At 42.2% G+C, this 18,300-nt stretch overlaps 1 protein-coding gene across 9 annotated transcripts in view; it reads left to right on the top strand.

Moving 5' to 3' along the window:
* The window catches only part of tcf7 (transcription factor 7), a 74,722-nt gene that overhangs the window by 26,301 nt on the left and 30,121 nt on the right, over nt 1-18,300 (top strand). For all 9 annotated transcript variants that reach the window (XM_005923099.3, XM_005923100.3, XM_005923101.3 and 6 more), the window contains one exon: nt 17,038-17,164. In XM_005923099.3, the coding sequence (XP_005923161.1) occupies nt 17,038-17,164 (127 nt within the window). The remainder of the gene's footprint in view (nt 1-17,037; nt 17,165-18,300) is intronic.

Here is an 18,300-nt window from a genome sequence, read left to right on the forward strand (position 1 = left end):
GCATCTCTTCTCTCGCGCACCTCTTTGAGATCCTGGAGATAAAAGCAGCTGGCGCAACATCAAATCAATAGGCCATCAATGGTAACATCTCCTGAAGATTAAAGAGAAACTCACTCAGAGGCAGAGAGGGAAGGTAGGGTGCTAATATAGTACAAGACCTGGCCAATGGAAAGAGATTTAATTGATGTGTAGAAGAGGGATGGATGAAAAGGGTGGGAGCTGACGATGTTGTAATGGTGTGCGTGCATGCGTGTGCGCCGAGCTTCCTTTGGTCAGCTGTTTCCATTAGTAGGAGTCTGTTTGTCTACATGTTTGCCACTATAACACCGCGATTATTCATCTATCTTTTTAGGCCTGCATTTAGCACAATGCTTATTTGTACCTATGTGCATTAACATCTGTATTTGCTTGTCTGTCTACATTTTTCCCCCAATCTCTTTGTAATTTTGGGTGTTTTTCTCTCCATCTTTTGGCCTCCTAGCTTTTCATTACGCTGTTTATCTCCTCATCAGATTCTCTGCTCAATCCATTAAAAAGCATGTGGGTCTATAAAAATATATATAATGTCATTTGTTTGTTGGCCACACATTAATTTCAGTTATATATTCCAGGACTGTGATTTCTATAATTTGGTCCCGTATATTGGAGTTCTACCACTACTACTCATCTCTACTCATCTCTCCTGGTTGTATAAGGGAAATAGTGTTAATATATCTCCAGTCTGATGCTTTTTGTAATGCAAAAATAAGGAGACCTCATCTGTGATGCTGATTAGTTATCCTTGATTCGTCTCCACTCTTACCAGAGCCTTCTGTCCAAACCTAAAAACCTATGAAACTATGTTCGCATCCCTTCAGAGCCACTTGTCACAGCCACTGGCACTCTTTGGACTCCCCCCAGAAAAGAAATCTAAATGAGAGCAGCATGTGGAGCAGGGGGGGAGTACAGTTAGGAAATGTTAAAGGCATTCAAAAATATTCTTTCATAGCATGGAGACCACAGGATGGGGCCTGAGCTGAGCTGGGCTGTGTGGTTGCAGGCCGGGGTTTGTATGCTCTCTATCTGAAGCCACATCAGAGCCCTGAGCCATGTGTAATGTAATCTGGATGGGTAGAGGAGGGTTCCCCCTTGGATTCAGAAGAACCGCCGCTGAGGTGCAGCGCAGGGACCGGCGGTCGGTGATGTAAGATGGCACTTGGCGACAAACTATTATGGCTGCGGGTATGGTTACTATGAAACGGGCTGTTTTCTGCTCCCATTACGGTCACTGTGCATCTGTTTCTGTGTTACTGCTTTGCTTGCTTCTTTTTGTTTTTGCTAATTTTTTTTTGCCTCTAATAATATCTATTGTGTCTTCTGTTTCTGATGAGCTTTTTAAATTTCTCATCATATAACTGGATGGATATTAGTGTCTAAAATCAGCCTCTAAACTTAAACACAACACATCTGATGAGAAATGTTGGGAACTGGCTACAAACACTCTACCAAATGTCGCAGCGCAGGATGTCGACGGTCTTTTCAGCTCGTTTTTTATGCAGATTGTTGTATCAGCAGCACAGATGGCCTCCTCAGGATTCCCAACCTTGACAGTGCTCAGCAAGCTCCTGTAGATTGCATTCCTCTCCTTTTCTGTCTTTTCCCGCTCTGTCCATCTTTCCTCCATCCTTTCTTCGTCTTTGCTGCTCTCTCCGTCTCTTGTTTCATCTCTCCCTCTCTCTCGGGTCCTTTGGCGTTCCCTCTGCTTACTCAAAGTCTCGAGCAAACAAACAAGCAGCGGGTGGCTCGCGTCTCCTATCTATAATTCAAGCCAGTCAAACTACAGCGAGGATGTTTGCCAGACACATGAAGTGCATCTCTCAGCATCATAGCAAGAGAAAAAAGGAATATGTTTTACCGTCATGGCTTGGACTCAACACACAGGGAATATCCCATCATCCAGCCGGGAGATTAAAATCATGTTTATAGCATTTCTGCTTTTAGTTGATCTGAACCACCACAGGGAAAGGCAGAGATGATATAACAGTATTGATATTATGCGATCAAATTTGTGAAGCTAACATATTAACAGGTTTTCTCGCAGAAATCAGATTTCCTGTCTTTACTAACCGAATTAAATCACAATGAAAATGTTCCAGCAGTCGCGCGTTGCGGAGTTGCAGCGCTAAAGGGACACGAGAGGATATTCGCTCTTTCTGTTTTTTCTCTCTTTTCACTTCAGACTTTTGCTCAGGGACACTGATGCAGCTGTGTAACAGTAACTGACTGCAGACGTTATCCATGCTACAGAAAAGCATCGAATCCCCCCCAGAGACCAAGCCAAACCACTTGTGGTAACAACAACTTATAACGATAAATGAGTCGAGAGGAAAACCAAAGCTGTTTTTCCAGGTGTTTGGATGAAACTCCAGAGTATAGTTTTCAACTTGAAACCGTTCTCTTCTCCTGAAAGCAGTCTTGTAACATTCAATTATTTTGTTTTATTTTTTTTGAAAAGCACGACTTTAATGCCCTGGTTGAAGCAGTAAAGTGAGAGCTCTATAAATTTCTTTAGATTTAAACTTCTGCCTGTTTGAACAGGTCACATGCTACCAGAGCTCTCAGATAATATACATATATATATTTATTTATTTAGATTTGCAGTTTATGCACACAAAATCGGTTCGATTTAACCTTTTTTTCCCATCAGACTGAGTTGATCTAAAAAAACCCAAACAATTAAATTGCCTTTCACCTTTTCAAAGATTCTCTTTCCTTGCGCTTTCTGATTAAACTTCCTAGATTGATTTCTTCTAATCTTCTCATTTCTCAGAAATAAGGAGACTCGGGTAACAAGTTAGTAATCTTTAAAATTTAAATATTTTTTTTTGATGATGTAGAGAAAGTGTAAGGAAAGTGAGAAAGAGAGAGATTTTTATAAGCGGCAAAATTTATTCTGGGAATTGATGCCATCACCGTGCCAACCTACCCCATAATACTTCTTATAAATATAAAAAGTTTTTTGTTTTTAAAAAAAAAAAAAAAAAAGCTAACAGTCAGTTCTAACAGTTAATATTTAATGAAATGAGTCATGCAATTAGTCAGTGATCAAAATGAGTCATCTTTGGATACAAAAAGCTGCTTTAGAGAGTCATTTTGCCACCCAGAAAATTCATGCTTTTTTTTCCCCTGACGCCTCATATTGACAAATCAAAACTGTTGCAGTGGATGAAAGAGGAAGCTAAGTACGTCTTATTATTGTTTTTTGGTTTTTATTTTGGGTGAACTTACCCTTTAATGACTAAACTTCGCATTATTCTGTCTGTGGAATCGAAACAAGTGGCACGGCAGATCTCAGATTAGGTGGCGGAGACTTGTTGCAACCTGCGGTGGAAGCGGTGTTATGGTTACCATGGCTACGGCACTCCTCCTGTGTTTTCTGGCTGCTCTGTAGTGAGCAGAAAGAGAGGGGTGGAGGGGGGCTAGCTCAGCAGGTGGGCCTGAGAGGGGAAGAGGGGGTACAGTAGAGAGGGAGAGCAGAGCAGGTTAAGTTGCTGGGAGCTGGGTGGGGTTGGGGGTAGGAGGCGGGTGGGACATCCAGAGGAATCACTCCAGCCGCTGGGGTAAAAGGAATTAATCAGACAGCATAAATTAGAACATGAAAGGAGCGAGGGAGAGACAGAGTCACATTCACCCCTCCCTCTACACTTCCATCCATCTACTTTTCACTCCATCCTGTCATTTCCGTGCTTTTCCTGCATCCGTCACATCCACCCATGTCTTCTTTTTGTCTCTCTAAATGAACTGAATGATCATATGAACTGTTTCAGCAGTTTTTTAAGCAATAACCAGCTCACTAACTCATTCCAGTCTTTCTGCTACCAATACAGATACTTTTTTAAACGATCCCCTCCTAATGTCCCGAAGCACATGTCAACACGCACATTAACTCAGTGATCAGCTGTCCTTAAATGGGACACGAGCAGCATGTGATTCAGGTAACGAATCACTTTAAGGACCCAGATGATTGTTTTATTACATTATTTTCCTTTTTTCCCCTGTAAAATCTTTTTTCTTTTTGGTAGAAACGCAGCGGGGGACTGTCGCACAGATTCAAAAGTCAAATGAAATGATGGCTCAAGCAGCCTTTCAGAAGGAATTTCAGTGTCGAGCCATTGTCAGGGACCCTTTGCCCCCCCTTCCCTTTGTTGAATGCATGTCAGCATGCACTGAGACTTCTGCGAAACCCTTTCAAACTGTTTAGTATCTGAGTTTCCACACTGGTTACCGCTGATGAAAAGCCTGTTTTCAAAACTGTTTGTTGCAGCAACTGTAATCTTTGGTGAAAGATGGCTCTTTAAGTGCTCCTCAGTCAGACTGCTTGATCTCTAAGAAGACAATGAAAAGAACGCGCGTTGATTGGACAGCAGCCTCGGGGCTTGGGCTCGCTCCTGATGTCATCTGTTTGTGAGTCACCTCTTCCAATCAGTGTACATGTCTGCTGGTTTGTGTGCTGTTTGGCTGGGTTTGGGTTTATTTTTTCTCCCCCTCACCACCTAAATTGTCTTGTAGTGACAATCGAACAAACGGGGCACTTTATGTTTTTTGGGACTGTAAGAAGTCTACAGCAAAGTTGAAATAACGAACAGATAAATAATCTGTGCCTTTGTTTCGAATCTTCAGCTTTCAAGAATTTTCTTATCTACTGATAAATAAAATATCACTTTCGGCATGCAAGTCACCGTACAGCGACAAGTTACAGTTCATTTATAATAAAAAGCTGCCTGCTGATGTGTGAGAGTCAACCGTATTTATAGGCCAGTTCAAGTAAAGTTGTTTTATGTAACTCTATGCAAGTGTTGCAGGGGGTTTTCACTTCTTTAAATGATCATGTTAGCTGCTTCTTTAGCTGTTTTTAGCTCAGCACTTATGAGATATGATAAGAAACCAATCTTCTCGTCTAGCTGGTAGCATGAAAGCCAGAAGCGTATGGTCGTGGAAATAATCCGTTTCAAGTTTATTTCCATGAACAGACAGGCAAAGCTGCAGTGATTCATTAGGTGATTAAAAAGAAAATATATCTAAAGCTGTATGAATAATCAGTTAACGGTGTTTGATATTTTGTTATTCTTGAAAACTTGATTTTTGAGGTTTCCAATGGTTTAGATAAATACCTTCCCGTAATACATATTATGACATATAGCAAAATGAATTTGCTATAATATATTTTGTGCCATTTGTTAAGTAGAAGAAGCTTTCAAAAGAAAATGATTGAGTTCTGTTTTTGAAATAAAATGTCACGAGTGTTTTTCATTGTAAATTGTTTAATCTTTGCAGATGATTGGAATAATTATTAGTGACATCCTTAGTTGTAATAATTTTCTTTTCTTTAAAAAAAAACCCTTGACCTTGTAGAACTCCAATAAATAGACATTTGGTTTTTTCTATCAAACAACACATCTATACAACAAAGAGTGAGCAACTAAAAGGAAAACAAAAAAAATCAGCCTTTTTTTCATTAAATGTTCAAATTCAACAATATGAGAAAGTAATGCCACTAAGAAAAACTTTTTCTGGTTCTGGTCAGTGTTTTACTTTGTGTTTTCACAGCAATAAAAAGGGAAATATATTATACAAATCAAATGTAAATTTGTGCAAAAACTTCTCACTTTTCAAAAAAGTAGATATACCTTCATATTTGCCAAATCACCCATAGAGCGCAAGTGTGCATGTAAGTAAAAATAAATATTTCTGTTTGGGTTTGGGGGATGTTAAGGCCATTCAGCGCGCTCTGCCCGCCGGTTATTTCTTTTGCGTGGCCTTCAATATGTCCCATAACACAAACGCCACAGGGATGAGATGATTTCGATAGAAACATCAAAGCGGCAGATCAGACAGAAAGCACCGTACATGTGAAGCAAACCGGTGACCCGGAGGGCAGAAAGCATGTAAGCTGATTGAGTCGCCCGCTTCCCCAAAAACTTCACTCAAAAGCAGTTGGCTTATATGTAGAGTCAGCCATGTATGACCCCCTCGTCAACGCCCCGACGCCACAAACACAGACACAACACATGAAAGTTGCGTGTGCTGGAAGGGAAGCGTCTTATATATATTGACGTGCATTTCAGGAAAAAAGGTGTATGTTTGTGTGTTATTTAAGTCTTTAAATTACACAATTGTGTACATTTCCAGCTACTAGCGTAGCTTTGCATGATTCAAAGTTCAAAATAATCCCTATTTATCCTATACTTGCCTTTGTTGTACCCTCTCTAAGGGATTTGACTCCCCCTTAACTGTAAGCAGCTTTAATTGTGATTGGCTGTCCCTCACAAACTTCACGGGGGGTGGGGGTGGGGGGACATCGCACAGATATAAGAGAAGGCTAAACATTTAGAGCATTGTAAAGCCTGATCTTTGGCTTTCTATATGTTGACCACATCCAGCATTTTAAGTGAATTTGTGTAGTGTGTGCCAGGGATTAGATTATGACAACTTTAATAGCTTTTAAATAGATTCTCATTGGCTGGCATATATGGTGAGCACTCTCTGCACAGAAGTTGGCAAGGAAAGCAGTGTTTTAAAGTCTTTTTCTTGCAGAAACTGGTTACTGGTCAGCAGTGTTAGAGCTGTAAGCTGTTTCTCCAATTAACAGATCGGACATTAAAGACATAAAAAGTTCACAAAGTGGAATAAAATGTCCAGAGCTGATAGCAGGACATTTTATTTTCAAGTGGCAATGCGTGATGCGTAACATTAGAAAATTGTAGGTGAGACAAAAAACAAACTGAAATCAGCATTTTCCCCCTTCATGTGTCAAAAGACATTCTGAGGAGTGTTTTGTAGCTTTAAACTTAAGTAGTTGAGTTAGGAATTCATTACGAGGTAGGCCATCCAAATGCACTTTACTTTAAGCCCACCCATCACTTAAACCAATAAGTGTCACCACTGCGCTTACTTGAGCTCCCAGCAGTGTAGCCGTCAAGAGCGAAACGCGCCGAACAGCCGGTTTTCAAGTAGTGACATACAGAGATTTCTCGATTCGCTGGAGCGATGTTTCGATTGATAATTACAAGATTTAGTAAATCTTTTCTTGAAACCAAAAAAGGGAATTAGCGAGAAAGAATCAGAGTAATTGAGAGAGCCGCTGAATCTCTCTTCATCTAGAAAGAAGGGGCGGGGGGAAGTGTTTTCACTATGACCTGTGAGAGTCTTTTAATGTGGTATTGGGTGGCCATATTTGTGTAATAAATAGATACTGGCACAAAGGAAGCGCGTCACTGCAGGGGTTTTTTTCATGTGTGGCGGCATTTCCCATTTGGGCACATGGTCTGGTATTTAGGCTGAGTGAAAGCTGTGCTCTGCAGCCATAGAGGAAAGGTTTCACAATGAGTGAGCGACAGACTCGCTCAGTCATCTCAGCGGGGGGGACGGGACCACATAAACCTGCAGACGGGATCAGTATCACACTTTGGGGATCTTTGAGAAGAAGAAAAAAATCATAAAAAAATAAAGATCTCAAGTCTCAACCAGTACAGTAGGTAGGAGATTCTCCAAAAGGTCACTTTCTTGGCTTTGTTTACATCTTGATGAGTGGGTTAAAAAAAAAAAGTCCATCACCAAAGCCACTAGATAAATCAGGTCAGATAAACACATCGAAGTTACAGATCGGGAACAATCCCGTCTGGCTTGGCTGACAGTAAATGCAAACAAAGACTCCTTTTCTGACAATGCTCTTATCAAACCGCTACATTTTTTTGCTTCTGCTAACAGGCTCCCACAAGACGGACAAACAGGGCTGCGGCCTGAAGTAGTCGCAGTATGTATTGTTCGAGTGAACCAAAACCCTGGAGGAAGTGCGTATCAAAGAGGATTTATGCCTTGCGTGGTCGCCTCATTTCCTGCCGACTCCGTGTGTCAATATTTTTGTTGCAAACTATCGCCGGGATGTCACAAACAACTCGTTGATTGCGGAACGCTCTGATCGAAATAAACAAGTACACCATTAATTAGCGCTCTATAGGACCAATCATTAGAGGTAATTTGTGCAGTGAAACTGCCGCCGCAGTCTGAAGGAGAAAGTTGCCCGCTTGTCTGTCTCCGTCCACTCATTAAGGGAGTGATAACTCATCTCTAAATGCCATCACAGCAGTCGAATTTCATTTTGCACCCTGTCATATCCAGGGCCCGGAGCCAACTGCAGCAGAGCGCTGCCTCACTGCGATGCTACAGCGAATCTCCCTACACGTCCCATCTCGGCTGCTTGGCAAGCTTAGGCAGTGCTACAGCCTCAACCACTAGTACTGCTGCCGCCGTCACTTATTCTCCTCCTAGGGCCGCTGACGAACAAAAGAAATGAACAAAACTTTGCTTGTGGGAAGGTCGTCAGTCTTAAACATACGACGTGAATCAAAAAAAGGACGTTCAACAGGAGCAAATATGAGCGAAGATTAGACAAATATTAGAGGTCCTATTATTATGTATAAATATTAGGAGTGGAAGTAGCAGTGGTAGAAGTGGAAGGAAAGGTTGTAGTTAGGGGGACCTGATGGGGAATAAGATAAAAAATAGTAATAGTTATTATTTTTATCATTTGTATTTTTAAATATCTGAAATGAATAATTAGTTTGCATTATGTACATAAATCTAAAGACAAGGATGAAGGAAAGATGGATAAAGACAGCTTCTTATGTAGCTCTTTTCATTTTTAAGTGCTTTTTTAATACAATGTGTCTCATTCACATTTTTCTACATCTAAGGCGTTTCTATCTCACATTCACACACACTCCAGTGAATGCATCAGGAGCTGCGGGTGCAACATCCTGCCTCAGGATACTTTGGCATGCAGACTGGAGCACCAACCTTTCAATTAGTAGATGACCTGCTGTACCTCTTGAGCCATAGCCATCCAGTCTCTGCAAAATAGGGAAAAAATACCGTAAAGAGCAAAAAAAAAGGGACTAAAAGGTTCTAAAAATTGGGCTCTAAATGGTATATAGTCAAATCTGCAGACAGGGGGAAAAAGGAAATAGAAGGTTGGGGGATGTGTACTGCTGCTGAAGTTGAGACTAGCTCAGAATGTGAGAAAACAGCAGAAAAGCATAAAAGATCATGTGCATCTTTTCCGTCTCTTCATATTTAGATTAATACTAATGCAAAAACCAGAAGAAAACGCGTTTTGTTTCTTGCTCTTCGATCCTCTTTTACAACCGGAAAAGCAGCCCTCATGTTTCAAATCAAGCTCCCATCCTGACACTGAAATCATCATTTTCATTTATTTTTACATTTAGCTTTAAAATTTAATATGCATAGTAATACATATGGACACACATGCGTACAAATATTTCTGTCTGCTGCCTACTGATTCATCCTGGCCACAGCCCAGATGTTCCAGCGGTGTGTGGCAGCAGTGGACGACAGTGTGCAACAGCGTGTGTGTGTGTGTACTTGCATGCACTTCACTAGGCGTGTCCATGCTTACATGCATTCATGCATGTATACGAGTATTGATGTGTATGTGTGTGTGTGTGTGTGTGTGTGTGTGTGTGCTCATATGTGTGTGTAATTGGGGAGTGGGCGGGCTTGTTGTGGTGTTGGTGGGGGGTGTTTGGTCCTTTTTTAAACATAGCTGCGTTGTTATGGTTGCCTAGGCTTTGATGTTGCCCAAACCTCCTACTAAGAGGCTCTCATTTTCGGCTCCTGACTCGGGAGAAGGCAATGACTTCCAGATTGGGGGGACCTACAGAGTGCTCGCTACTCAGGATTGACTGCTGGGGTGGGAAGGGTTTTTAGGGGAGGTCAAGAAGGGCAGAGGAGGGTGGCTCGATGGCAGAGGAGAGGGTGCGACAACTGTGCTCCGTAAATGTACTGTGCAGAGCAGATAGAGAAAAGGTACTGACATCAGGTCTGCACATGATGCTCGCTGAAACACTTGCTGGCAATAAACTGTTTGCAGACTTGTTTTCAAAAAGTAAATAAATAAGTGATCCGGGAGGCATTATATTTAATAATGCGCTGCATGTAACTGTACTGTGTGGAAGGCAGGATTGTCTGCTTGGCTCGAGCAACGACGGAAGAGAGTTGTCAAAACCTGCTGAAGTATTTGATACCGCAAGGAGATTGAATGCGTAAATCAAATGTTAAATATTCTGGAAGCTAAAAACGTGTGTATGTGTGCATCCTCTCTTGTAGATTTGTGTAAATTTCAGTCTCCGTGCAGAAAGTAAGACTTTCTAGCGGTTCGTCAAAATTCTGTCAGCCGTTTCTTTTGCAGAAACACATTAATCATAATCGTGTGCTCAAACACACACAGGCCAGTTTCAGAATTGTTATACATTTCGTATAGCTGCGTGCGTTTTCATGCACGTACATTAATCTCATCTGACAATCAAGTCTGATCTAGGGCAGGACTTTCCATGGGATCAAACAAACACAAATTCTCTGGTCTCTAGTGAGGCACTGCCACCTCATGTTCCCTCTTTCTCATTTTTTTTCTGTCTCTTTTTTTCTGTAGTGCTTCTCTGTTTTGCACTTGCTCTCTGCATGCAGGTGTGGGGAATTTTACCGCGCCTTTACGCTCAGGTTTTTTTTTAATCTCCCCCCCTGCTCCTGTTCACCCATAAACCCAAAGTCATTCGCGTAGTGAGAGCGTGTCTGTGCGTCTGGTGCGTGTTATGCTCGAGACGGTCGACCCTGCCCTCTGACCTCTCTGTGCAAAGCTATGTGTCTTTGAAAGTTGGAAAAAAATTCAAATGCACTGCTTAATCAGTGTGAAATGATCATAGGTAATGAAACCTCGGTGTGTTGCTTCTGCATCAAACTGCTGGAGACGGCTTTAGCTTCCACGCAGCATAAATAATCCCGGCTTCTCCTCCAGTTTATTCTCTCATAGCCGGATCATTCCAAACAAAAGCTCAGTTCTTCAATTTTCACTTTCCTTTTGCTCCATCCAGAGTGACAATGACCCAAATTAAAATGACAAAGGCTTGATTAGTATCAGTATTCCTTAGCCTTCAAGAATTTAGTGGTCATAAACCACAGAAAGTGGAAATGACACTGTAGCATAATATAAAACCGACTGTGAATATAAAGTTTGTCAGTTGTCAGATGTGTATCTGTATCTAGTCAGTAAAATCTCAACTCATTTGATAGCATCATAAGAAAGATTCTGCACAACAGTTTGATTGCAGCCACTTGAAAGGATCGCATCAGCTCTACTGTCCATACCTTCTATTTAATCATTTATGCCTTCTTTTTTCAAATTTCCGCTATGCCAGGGCAAAGGGTGACGGTGAAAGAAAGAGTGAATGAACGTTTTGAAAGTGCAATCTCCATGAAATGTGAGATTAAAGACATTAAATTTAAAAGCACTCTCGAGTGAGAGGAGGCTTTAATTTCCGCTGCAAATATAAAGAGACGGAGCTACTTAGTGTGTCATCCGAAAACTAAAGAATACATTAAAGGAGGGTTTTTTTTCCCCACTATAAGATCTTCTGAACCAAGGTGTGTGTGTGTGTGTCTGTGTGTTTCTTTGCACACGTGTGTATGCGAGATGCTTCCGTGTGCGAGGGTCAAGGTGGAGGGCCGTCATTACAAACAAGTGATGTCTGAGATCCCATTAACTCTTGTATTCAGCCGCAGATTTCTGTTCAAATAGAGAGGAGATAAAAGGCAGCAACAATATGCTGATAATTCAAAGGCCTTTCAAGTGAAATGAGACTACAGAGACACTGAGGACCACGTTCACGATTTCCTGACGCACTTAAAAAGGTGGTGCTGTCTAATTGTAATTTTTTAAAGTAATCGCCTCTTTGAAGTATTTAAATCTTTGATGTAATCAACAAATAGGAGCTTTATTATTCAGCGCAGCCGTTCTCGCTGGGGTTCGACACCGAGTTTCTTCTCGTGCACGGCCGGTCGATTGATGTAGTTCACCCGGTTTAACCAGAGCTCCGCCGCTGCAGCAGGAACTCGTGTTTCGTGAGACGTGCGCCAAAACGCATCCCGGCATAGTGACACGGTTACAGGTGGCTCTTGAAACCACAGTAAGAGATTCCTTTTGAGCGTCCTCACACTAAACTGCAGGTTTACCTGCATGTCTCTTTTTAAAAGTAGTGAGTTTAGAAGCGTCGCTGCACACCACAACAAACTCGCATCAGCAGTGAATGCAGATTAAATCAGCAGAAGAGGGGATATGAATGCACAGAGAGATAAATGTATGCACAGCTATGCATTTTTAGGTGCACCCACCTGGTCAGTCACCGCAGAAAGAGGGCGTGGCTGACATTGTTTCCCAGCAACACAGATTCTGGGTATCTGATAAGACCACAGACTGGCCTTCAGTTATGATCAGCACTTTCTATAGGCGAAAGGGCCCATATGCATGTTATTATCCTATTAAAGAAATAAACTCAGGGTTCAGTTGGCCACAGTTAACTCCCCCCCCCCCTTCCCTCTGTATTTAATATTGATCTGTACCATAAATTTATAACGCTTGGATGTATCTCAGTCTGAAGTGGTGGGTAACTCAACTGTTGCAAATTAAAGGGTGAATGAACTTTTCCCTCATCTGTTTGTCTGCGCATGCACGACACATGTGTGTCTATTTCTTTTTCCTTTTTTTTTCTTTCTCCAATTTACCAAAAACATAGCTGCAGGTTTACAGTCTCAGAGATGTCTTTTGCGTGTGTGTGTCCCACACATGCATGTACACGCTTGTCTGTTTCAGCAAAGGTAATTATGTGTAAGTTATGTGTGCGTGCGGGGGGTTGGTTTTTTTTTTTTTTTTTTTTTTAAACACAGAGGGGTTGATAATTATGGGTTAAATGAGTGCTCTCAGTCAGCCTCCCTGAGTGTGTGTAAAAAAAGGAAGGCACAGCGAAAGCCACTTCAAGGCCGGCTAATTACCCCAAGGAAGAGAGGAAACATAAATGGACGATTTTGCGGCTATAATGTTACAGCAAAACGGCTAAATCAACCTCAGCACGTGAAACAGAGCCACAGCTACTTTTGAAGGCTCCTAGCAGCCCTGAGCACATGTGCGTATGTGTGCGTGCGCGTGTGTGCATTTTCGCCCCATATGCGAAGGATCTGCCGAGAAGCAGAAGATGTGCGTATGTGTCTGTACGCAAACTGTATGCGAGTGTGATTTGTGTGCAGAAAAGTCACACTTGTCGAGTACTGATGTTATTTAACCTCTGCGTTTCTGTCCCAGGCGGTCTTTTGTAACGTGAAGAATCATGTAGAGTTTTGTTGGTGCTCATGAACATTCATTGCCTTACTTGTGGTTTTGACTCCTATTACAGGAAAAGTTTTTTTTTTAATGTCATGCAACCTTTTTACCAGCTATACCAGTTCTGAAACTTTTTCTAGTTTTCCCCCAACCAAAGGCCTCATCTAACCCTACAGTTCATATCAACCCTTGTGAATAAAAAGGACCCAAATTCAATTTTAGTGAAGAGAGAGAGAAGAAAAAAAAATCAGCATGCTATCTTTGCAAACTCTTGTTTATTTTCCCTGCATAAATCACATTCATTCGACACAGCGCTCCATGTTTTTCCACTAGGTCATCCAGGCAGTAGTTTTACACCCGGTGCAGTTTAAGAACCTCCGCATTCTTATGCCACTCACCGCCGGTGCCAGTTGCATCGTTTGGGGATTTTCCCTGCAAAATGTCAGTGATACTGCTGAATGTGAAGAAAAAATGCAAAAATAAATTGCTTCCTTTTCCTTGGATAGAGTTGTGTGTCGCTCATAAAACGGTGTTGATAACAAGAGACGATTTATGCAAATCAACCACATCAATAACTTCACAGAGAGGCGACATCGAAGAACATTGATCATCTTATTTGAATGCAAAGTTCTGCTGGGAAACCTTGACGTTCATCTGACATGTGGACTCATCATTGTCATTGAAGAAAAGCATTGCCTTACAGCAGAGGGCTTTGTTTAGCTCGACAGGGCGCCCTGCCGCTTCACAAAGCACATTTTTGCAATTTTCTTGGCTGGTTCGTTGTAAGATCTATGACAACGCAGATTTTCTTCAATGCAAAATATTATTTTCTAAATCAAAAAATTACAGTTTTTTCCAAATTGCAGAAAGTTACCGCTCCCATCTCTCAATGAAACATCTGAAAATAAACGCCGAACAAAAGGAACTGCATCAGATTTACAGAACAAAACAAATCTCAGGTACTTACATTGTATTCCAGTATATTTATAACATAACAATCTAACGGGACATTGACCCTTTTCACTTTTTTTGGTCATCTCCATAATTTCCTCATAACTGCTTCAATCCATTGCTCATACCGAGGCTGCTGGCTTGTGGCTGCCTCACAGTACTGAATAGTTTTAGCTTTAGCTAAAGAGGTCGAGGGTGATTTAAGTGTCTGATTAGGTTTGTTGTTACAAATAATTTGCGTGGTGGTTCCCCCTGTGGTTTACTTTGGCGAACTTTGCTGTGAGTGAACTTTCTTCGCTCACAGTGAGGAGTTTCCACGCTAATGACATGTGAGCGTGTGACCGTGAGCACACACGTGACTACTTCTCCTCACCGCAGTGCGCGTGTTGCAGACCGGCAAACGGACATAAGGGAGTCTGACCAGCACAAGCCGAGAGTAGCAGGAAAAGACAGAAAGCAAAAAGTTTTGACTCAGCCGTCAGACGCCTCAAATCACGATCTCTTTTAACAACCGGAGGATTCGCCACAGTGCAACCCTCAGCACAGTCCAGATCTATCCGGTAGTTGGCTGGGGTTTGTAACAGTGTGGCTGATTGGTGTTTCTGGGAATGAAAACGCCATCAAAGCAGCAGAAGGGTCATTAAAAGACAGACGTTTGAGAAAATCTGACCCCAGTGAGTCATAAGAAGTAGAATGCCTTAATGGAGATTTTTAGCATTTAGAAAATGTGGAAAAGAACACAAATTAATAATTTAACTTACATGTGGCCCGCCACATTAAACTAAAAAAACAATTGCTTGCCAGAAGCAATTTTTTGTATCCGCGTCTGTCTGTTTTATTTCAGAGTTACTTTCATGTTCCCATAAATGTCAGTTTCCCATCTCTAACTTGAAAGGGCCAATGCAGTCACCTCGTTTGAGCTGATGCAGTGTTAATGTCCAACCTTCACAAGACCAGCTGTGCAGACTTCTGTGTTTTCACACATCCATCCTGAGCTGGCGAACTGCAGACAGTCCCCTTTCCGTCTTCGACCCCACGTGATTAACCACATGACATGCAAACCAGCAAGGCGATGCAGCTCCCCTGCCCATCTTCATTGATAAAATACTGGTCTGCCGGGTCATAACCTTAAAACCTACTCAGTGTTTAACGCCTGCTGATTTCATTCTCTTGCCTTTGTTCTCGGCCTCTAAGGTGATGAAAGAGGCTTTTTGTACAATCCTTAAACCACGAGGTTTGTCCTCCGTCTCACTGTTTCTTCAGATCATTATGAATGCAGGTCATATTATCACCACATTTCACCTTCCTACTATGCTACCTGCTCCCCTGCACTTCTTCCCACCCACCACCACCATCACCAGCCCCATCCTCACACCTCCCCTTCGGCTCTTGATAACAGAAGCAGCCAGTTTTGTTTTCACGGCATTAAAAAGCGGTGTAGCAGTTTGATCTGAGCTCCGGTCGTGCAGCATACACATGAGGGTCCGTTTCCACACACGTGTGTGCGCACGCGTGTGGTCAATGCGAGTCTTTAAGATGCTGATTGATCGGAAAGGAGCGGTTTAAAGTGTGTGTAAATGTGCAGTGTAGCAGTGTGGAAGCTCTGCCTTTAAGTGATAAGGTGCTCGCTTTGTAACTCAGTGGGGGGTCTAGCGAGCAGCAGCAGATCTGGCCTTCTGCACTGCTGATCTTACACACTTCACACACATGCACGCTTATGCAAATAAATCTCAGTGTCCAAAATAAAATTGCTTGGAAAACTTCTCTCTCTTTTTTTTTTAATGTTCGTGCCGAGGAAAATTAGCGCCTCTGCAGAGCCTCACATTTACACACATCCACCTGCTTGCAAACACACTGATACTCACACCGAACGGCACTATTTAAACTCCCCAAGAAAACAATACCAGTCCACACAGGGCCTGCTTCAAATGAATGCAGTGAAATTCTGTCCAAGGCCGGCCGCTTAGCTGCTTCCAACTTTGCAAACCGCTGTGACATATCGTATGTCAGCTAGCATGCTGCGAGCATTAGTAATAACTGGATTTCACGTAAGTTATTGAAAGCCATTTGTAAACAGAGACATGAAAGCAAACAAGCTCACACGCAGCCTCACTTGATCATCAAAGACTTATCGATCAAATAGTCCTCCTCCTGCACCTCCTCCTCCGCCTCCCCGCTCCACTGAAAACCAGTGTGAGCGAAGTACGGCCCATCTGTTTTGTTCCAAACCGTGTTTAAAATGTCCAGCTTTCTTCCTTTTCTTTCAGCCTTGGATGAAGTATAAGTGCACGCAAATCCCCCCCCAAAATTCGGAGACACTTAACATTTGCATCTTCTTCCATCAGTGAATTATTTAAGAGGAGAACGCAGATTTTTTTTAAATAATTCTTTTCATGTCTGGTTGCATCTTGTTATTTCTTTTGTAAGCAAATGAACGAAAGGAAAACTCGTGTAATTGCAAAGCTCTTTGATCGTGCTCAGCAGCGTTGGGCCGAACGGCTGATTCTGAATCTTAAAATCTCAAAATGCAGTTTGCAGACATTATTTGTAATTGGAATAATATAGATTCTGTGATCAAATTAAGATACATCTGGTTTTCCTGACTTGATTCCAGACAACTTGATTAGCCAAACTTAAACAAATACTTTTGGGGGTTTTTTTCGTTTTCAATTGGTGTATCTTAGATTGTATCATCCTGGGTCTCTTTTATGTCTGTCACATGCAAAAGTCTTTATTTTTGCTTGGAAAATGTGAATTGTGCAAAATGTTCTAACATAAGGCAAAAGCAGTTTTTTGTACTTCTCAGGCTTCTTGAAGGATATTCAAAGCTCTTCTTTTATCTGAATTAATTTGTGTTGTTGTTGTTGTCGTCTCATCAACAGTCTAACAAAGTCTCGGTGGTACAGCAGTCTCACGGGATGCACCCGCTGACCTCCCTCCTGCCCTACAGCAACGATCACTTCAGCCCGAGTTCTCCTCACCTGCCCACAGACATGAGCCAGAAGACAGGTGAGAGCACACGTAGACACCTAGTATAGAAACATTGTGCACACACTGTTAGTGGAGGCTTGCGCATGCAGACGCAGCTAAACAGGCGAAGTTTTGGAGCTGAGTTAGATTTAAAAAGTCTCTCTACACAAGTGCAAGTAAACACAGACGTTCTCGGGACATCTGCCGAGTAGTCGCTGAAACCTCGGTCCGCATACACACTGTTTGTGCTGTTGACACATCATTTGTCACATCTGTGCAGATGCACCACACACACGTTTGTCACTTCACCAGAAGCACACACGAGAAATGTAATATTACAAATTTAATGCAGTAATATTTTTGCGCACTCCCTCTTTCATATGCACGCACACAGTATTTCTTTTTTGGCTCCCCCACCTCGCCTGGAACATGGACACACATAGAAAGACACAGGCACGCACTCTGTGTGTGAAGTGGCAGCATCAGCTCCGTCAGCCTGTGGCGGTCTCATGGCTTCTCTGAAGTGGCCTGCTCTTCTGAAGGGACAGCCAGCCACACACACACACACACACACTCACACAAAAAGATGGAAACAATTAGGGTGACAATCGCACAAACCATTGCAGCAGCGCACACAAGGTTCTCCTTAGCAAGCACTACACATACAAACACACACTCTCCTCTGTTTGGAAGGCACAAACAAACACACCCTGGCATTTAAAACACTATCGGCTTTTGGACCTGCCTGTGGCAGGGCCTGAAGGGTGGCACAGTGGGTTTGTGCAGCATTTCGCTTTAGTGTGAGATGTCACAACTACCGGCCACGTTTGCCGAACGTGTTCCCCAGAAGATGGCTCATCAAGCTCCTCAAAAGTATGCAGGTTACTGGTGATTTCCTTTTTATTTTAAACACGCTATGTGGATTAACGAGTTTATGCAATTGCAATGCTTTTTGTTCTTGTGCAACCTCGCTGGAACGGTGAATACTCTTGTTAAAAATAGCCAAAGCTTAAATAAGGTCCATGTGAGCCATGTGAGCTAAGCACTCTTATTACTCCTGTTAACGCTCATTTTTTTAAATAAAAAATTGCCTCTGCATGAAATCAGTGATTGGTGATTTCATGGATGAAGACTCCAGAAACCTGCCGTTCAGGCCTTTAGCCAATCAGAAGAAA

The sequence above is a fragment of the Haplochromis burtoni genome, unplaced genomic scaffold, assembly GCF_018398535.1.
Source record: "Haplochromis burtoni strain Fernald_Lab_line unplaced genomic scaffold, NCSU_Asbu1 Contig_66, whole genome shotgun sequence".
NCBI lineage: Eukaryota > Metazoa > Chordata > Actinopteri > Cichliformes > Cichlidae > Haplochromis > Haplochromis burtoni.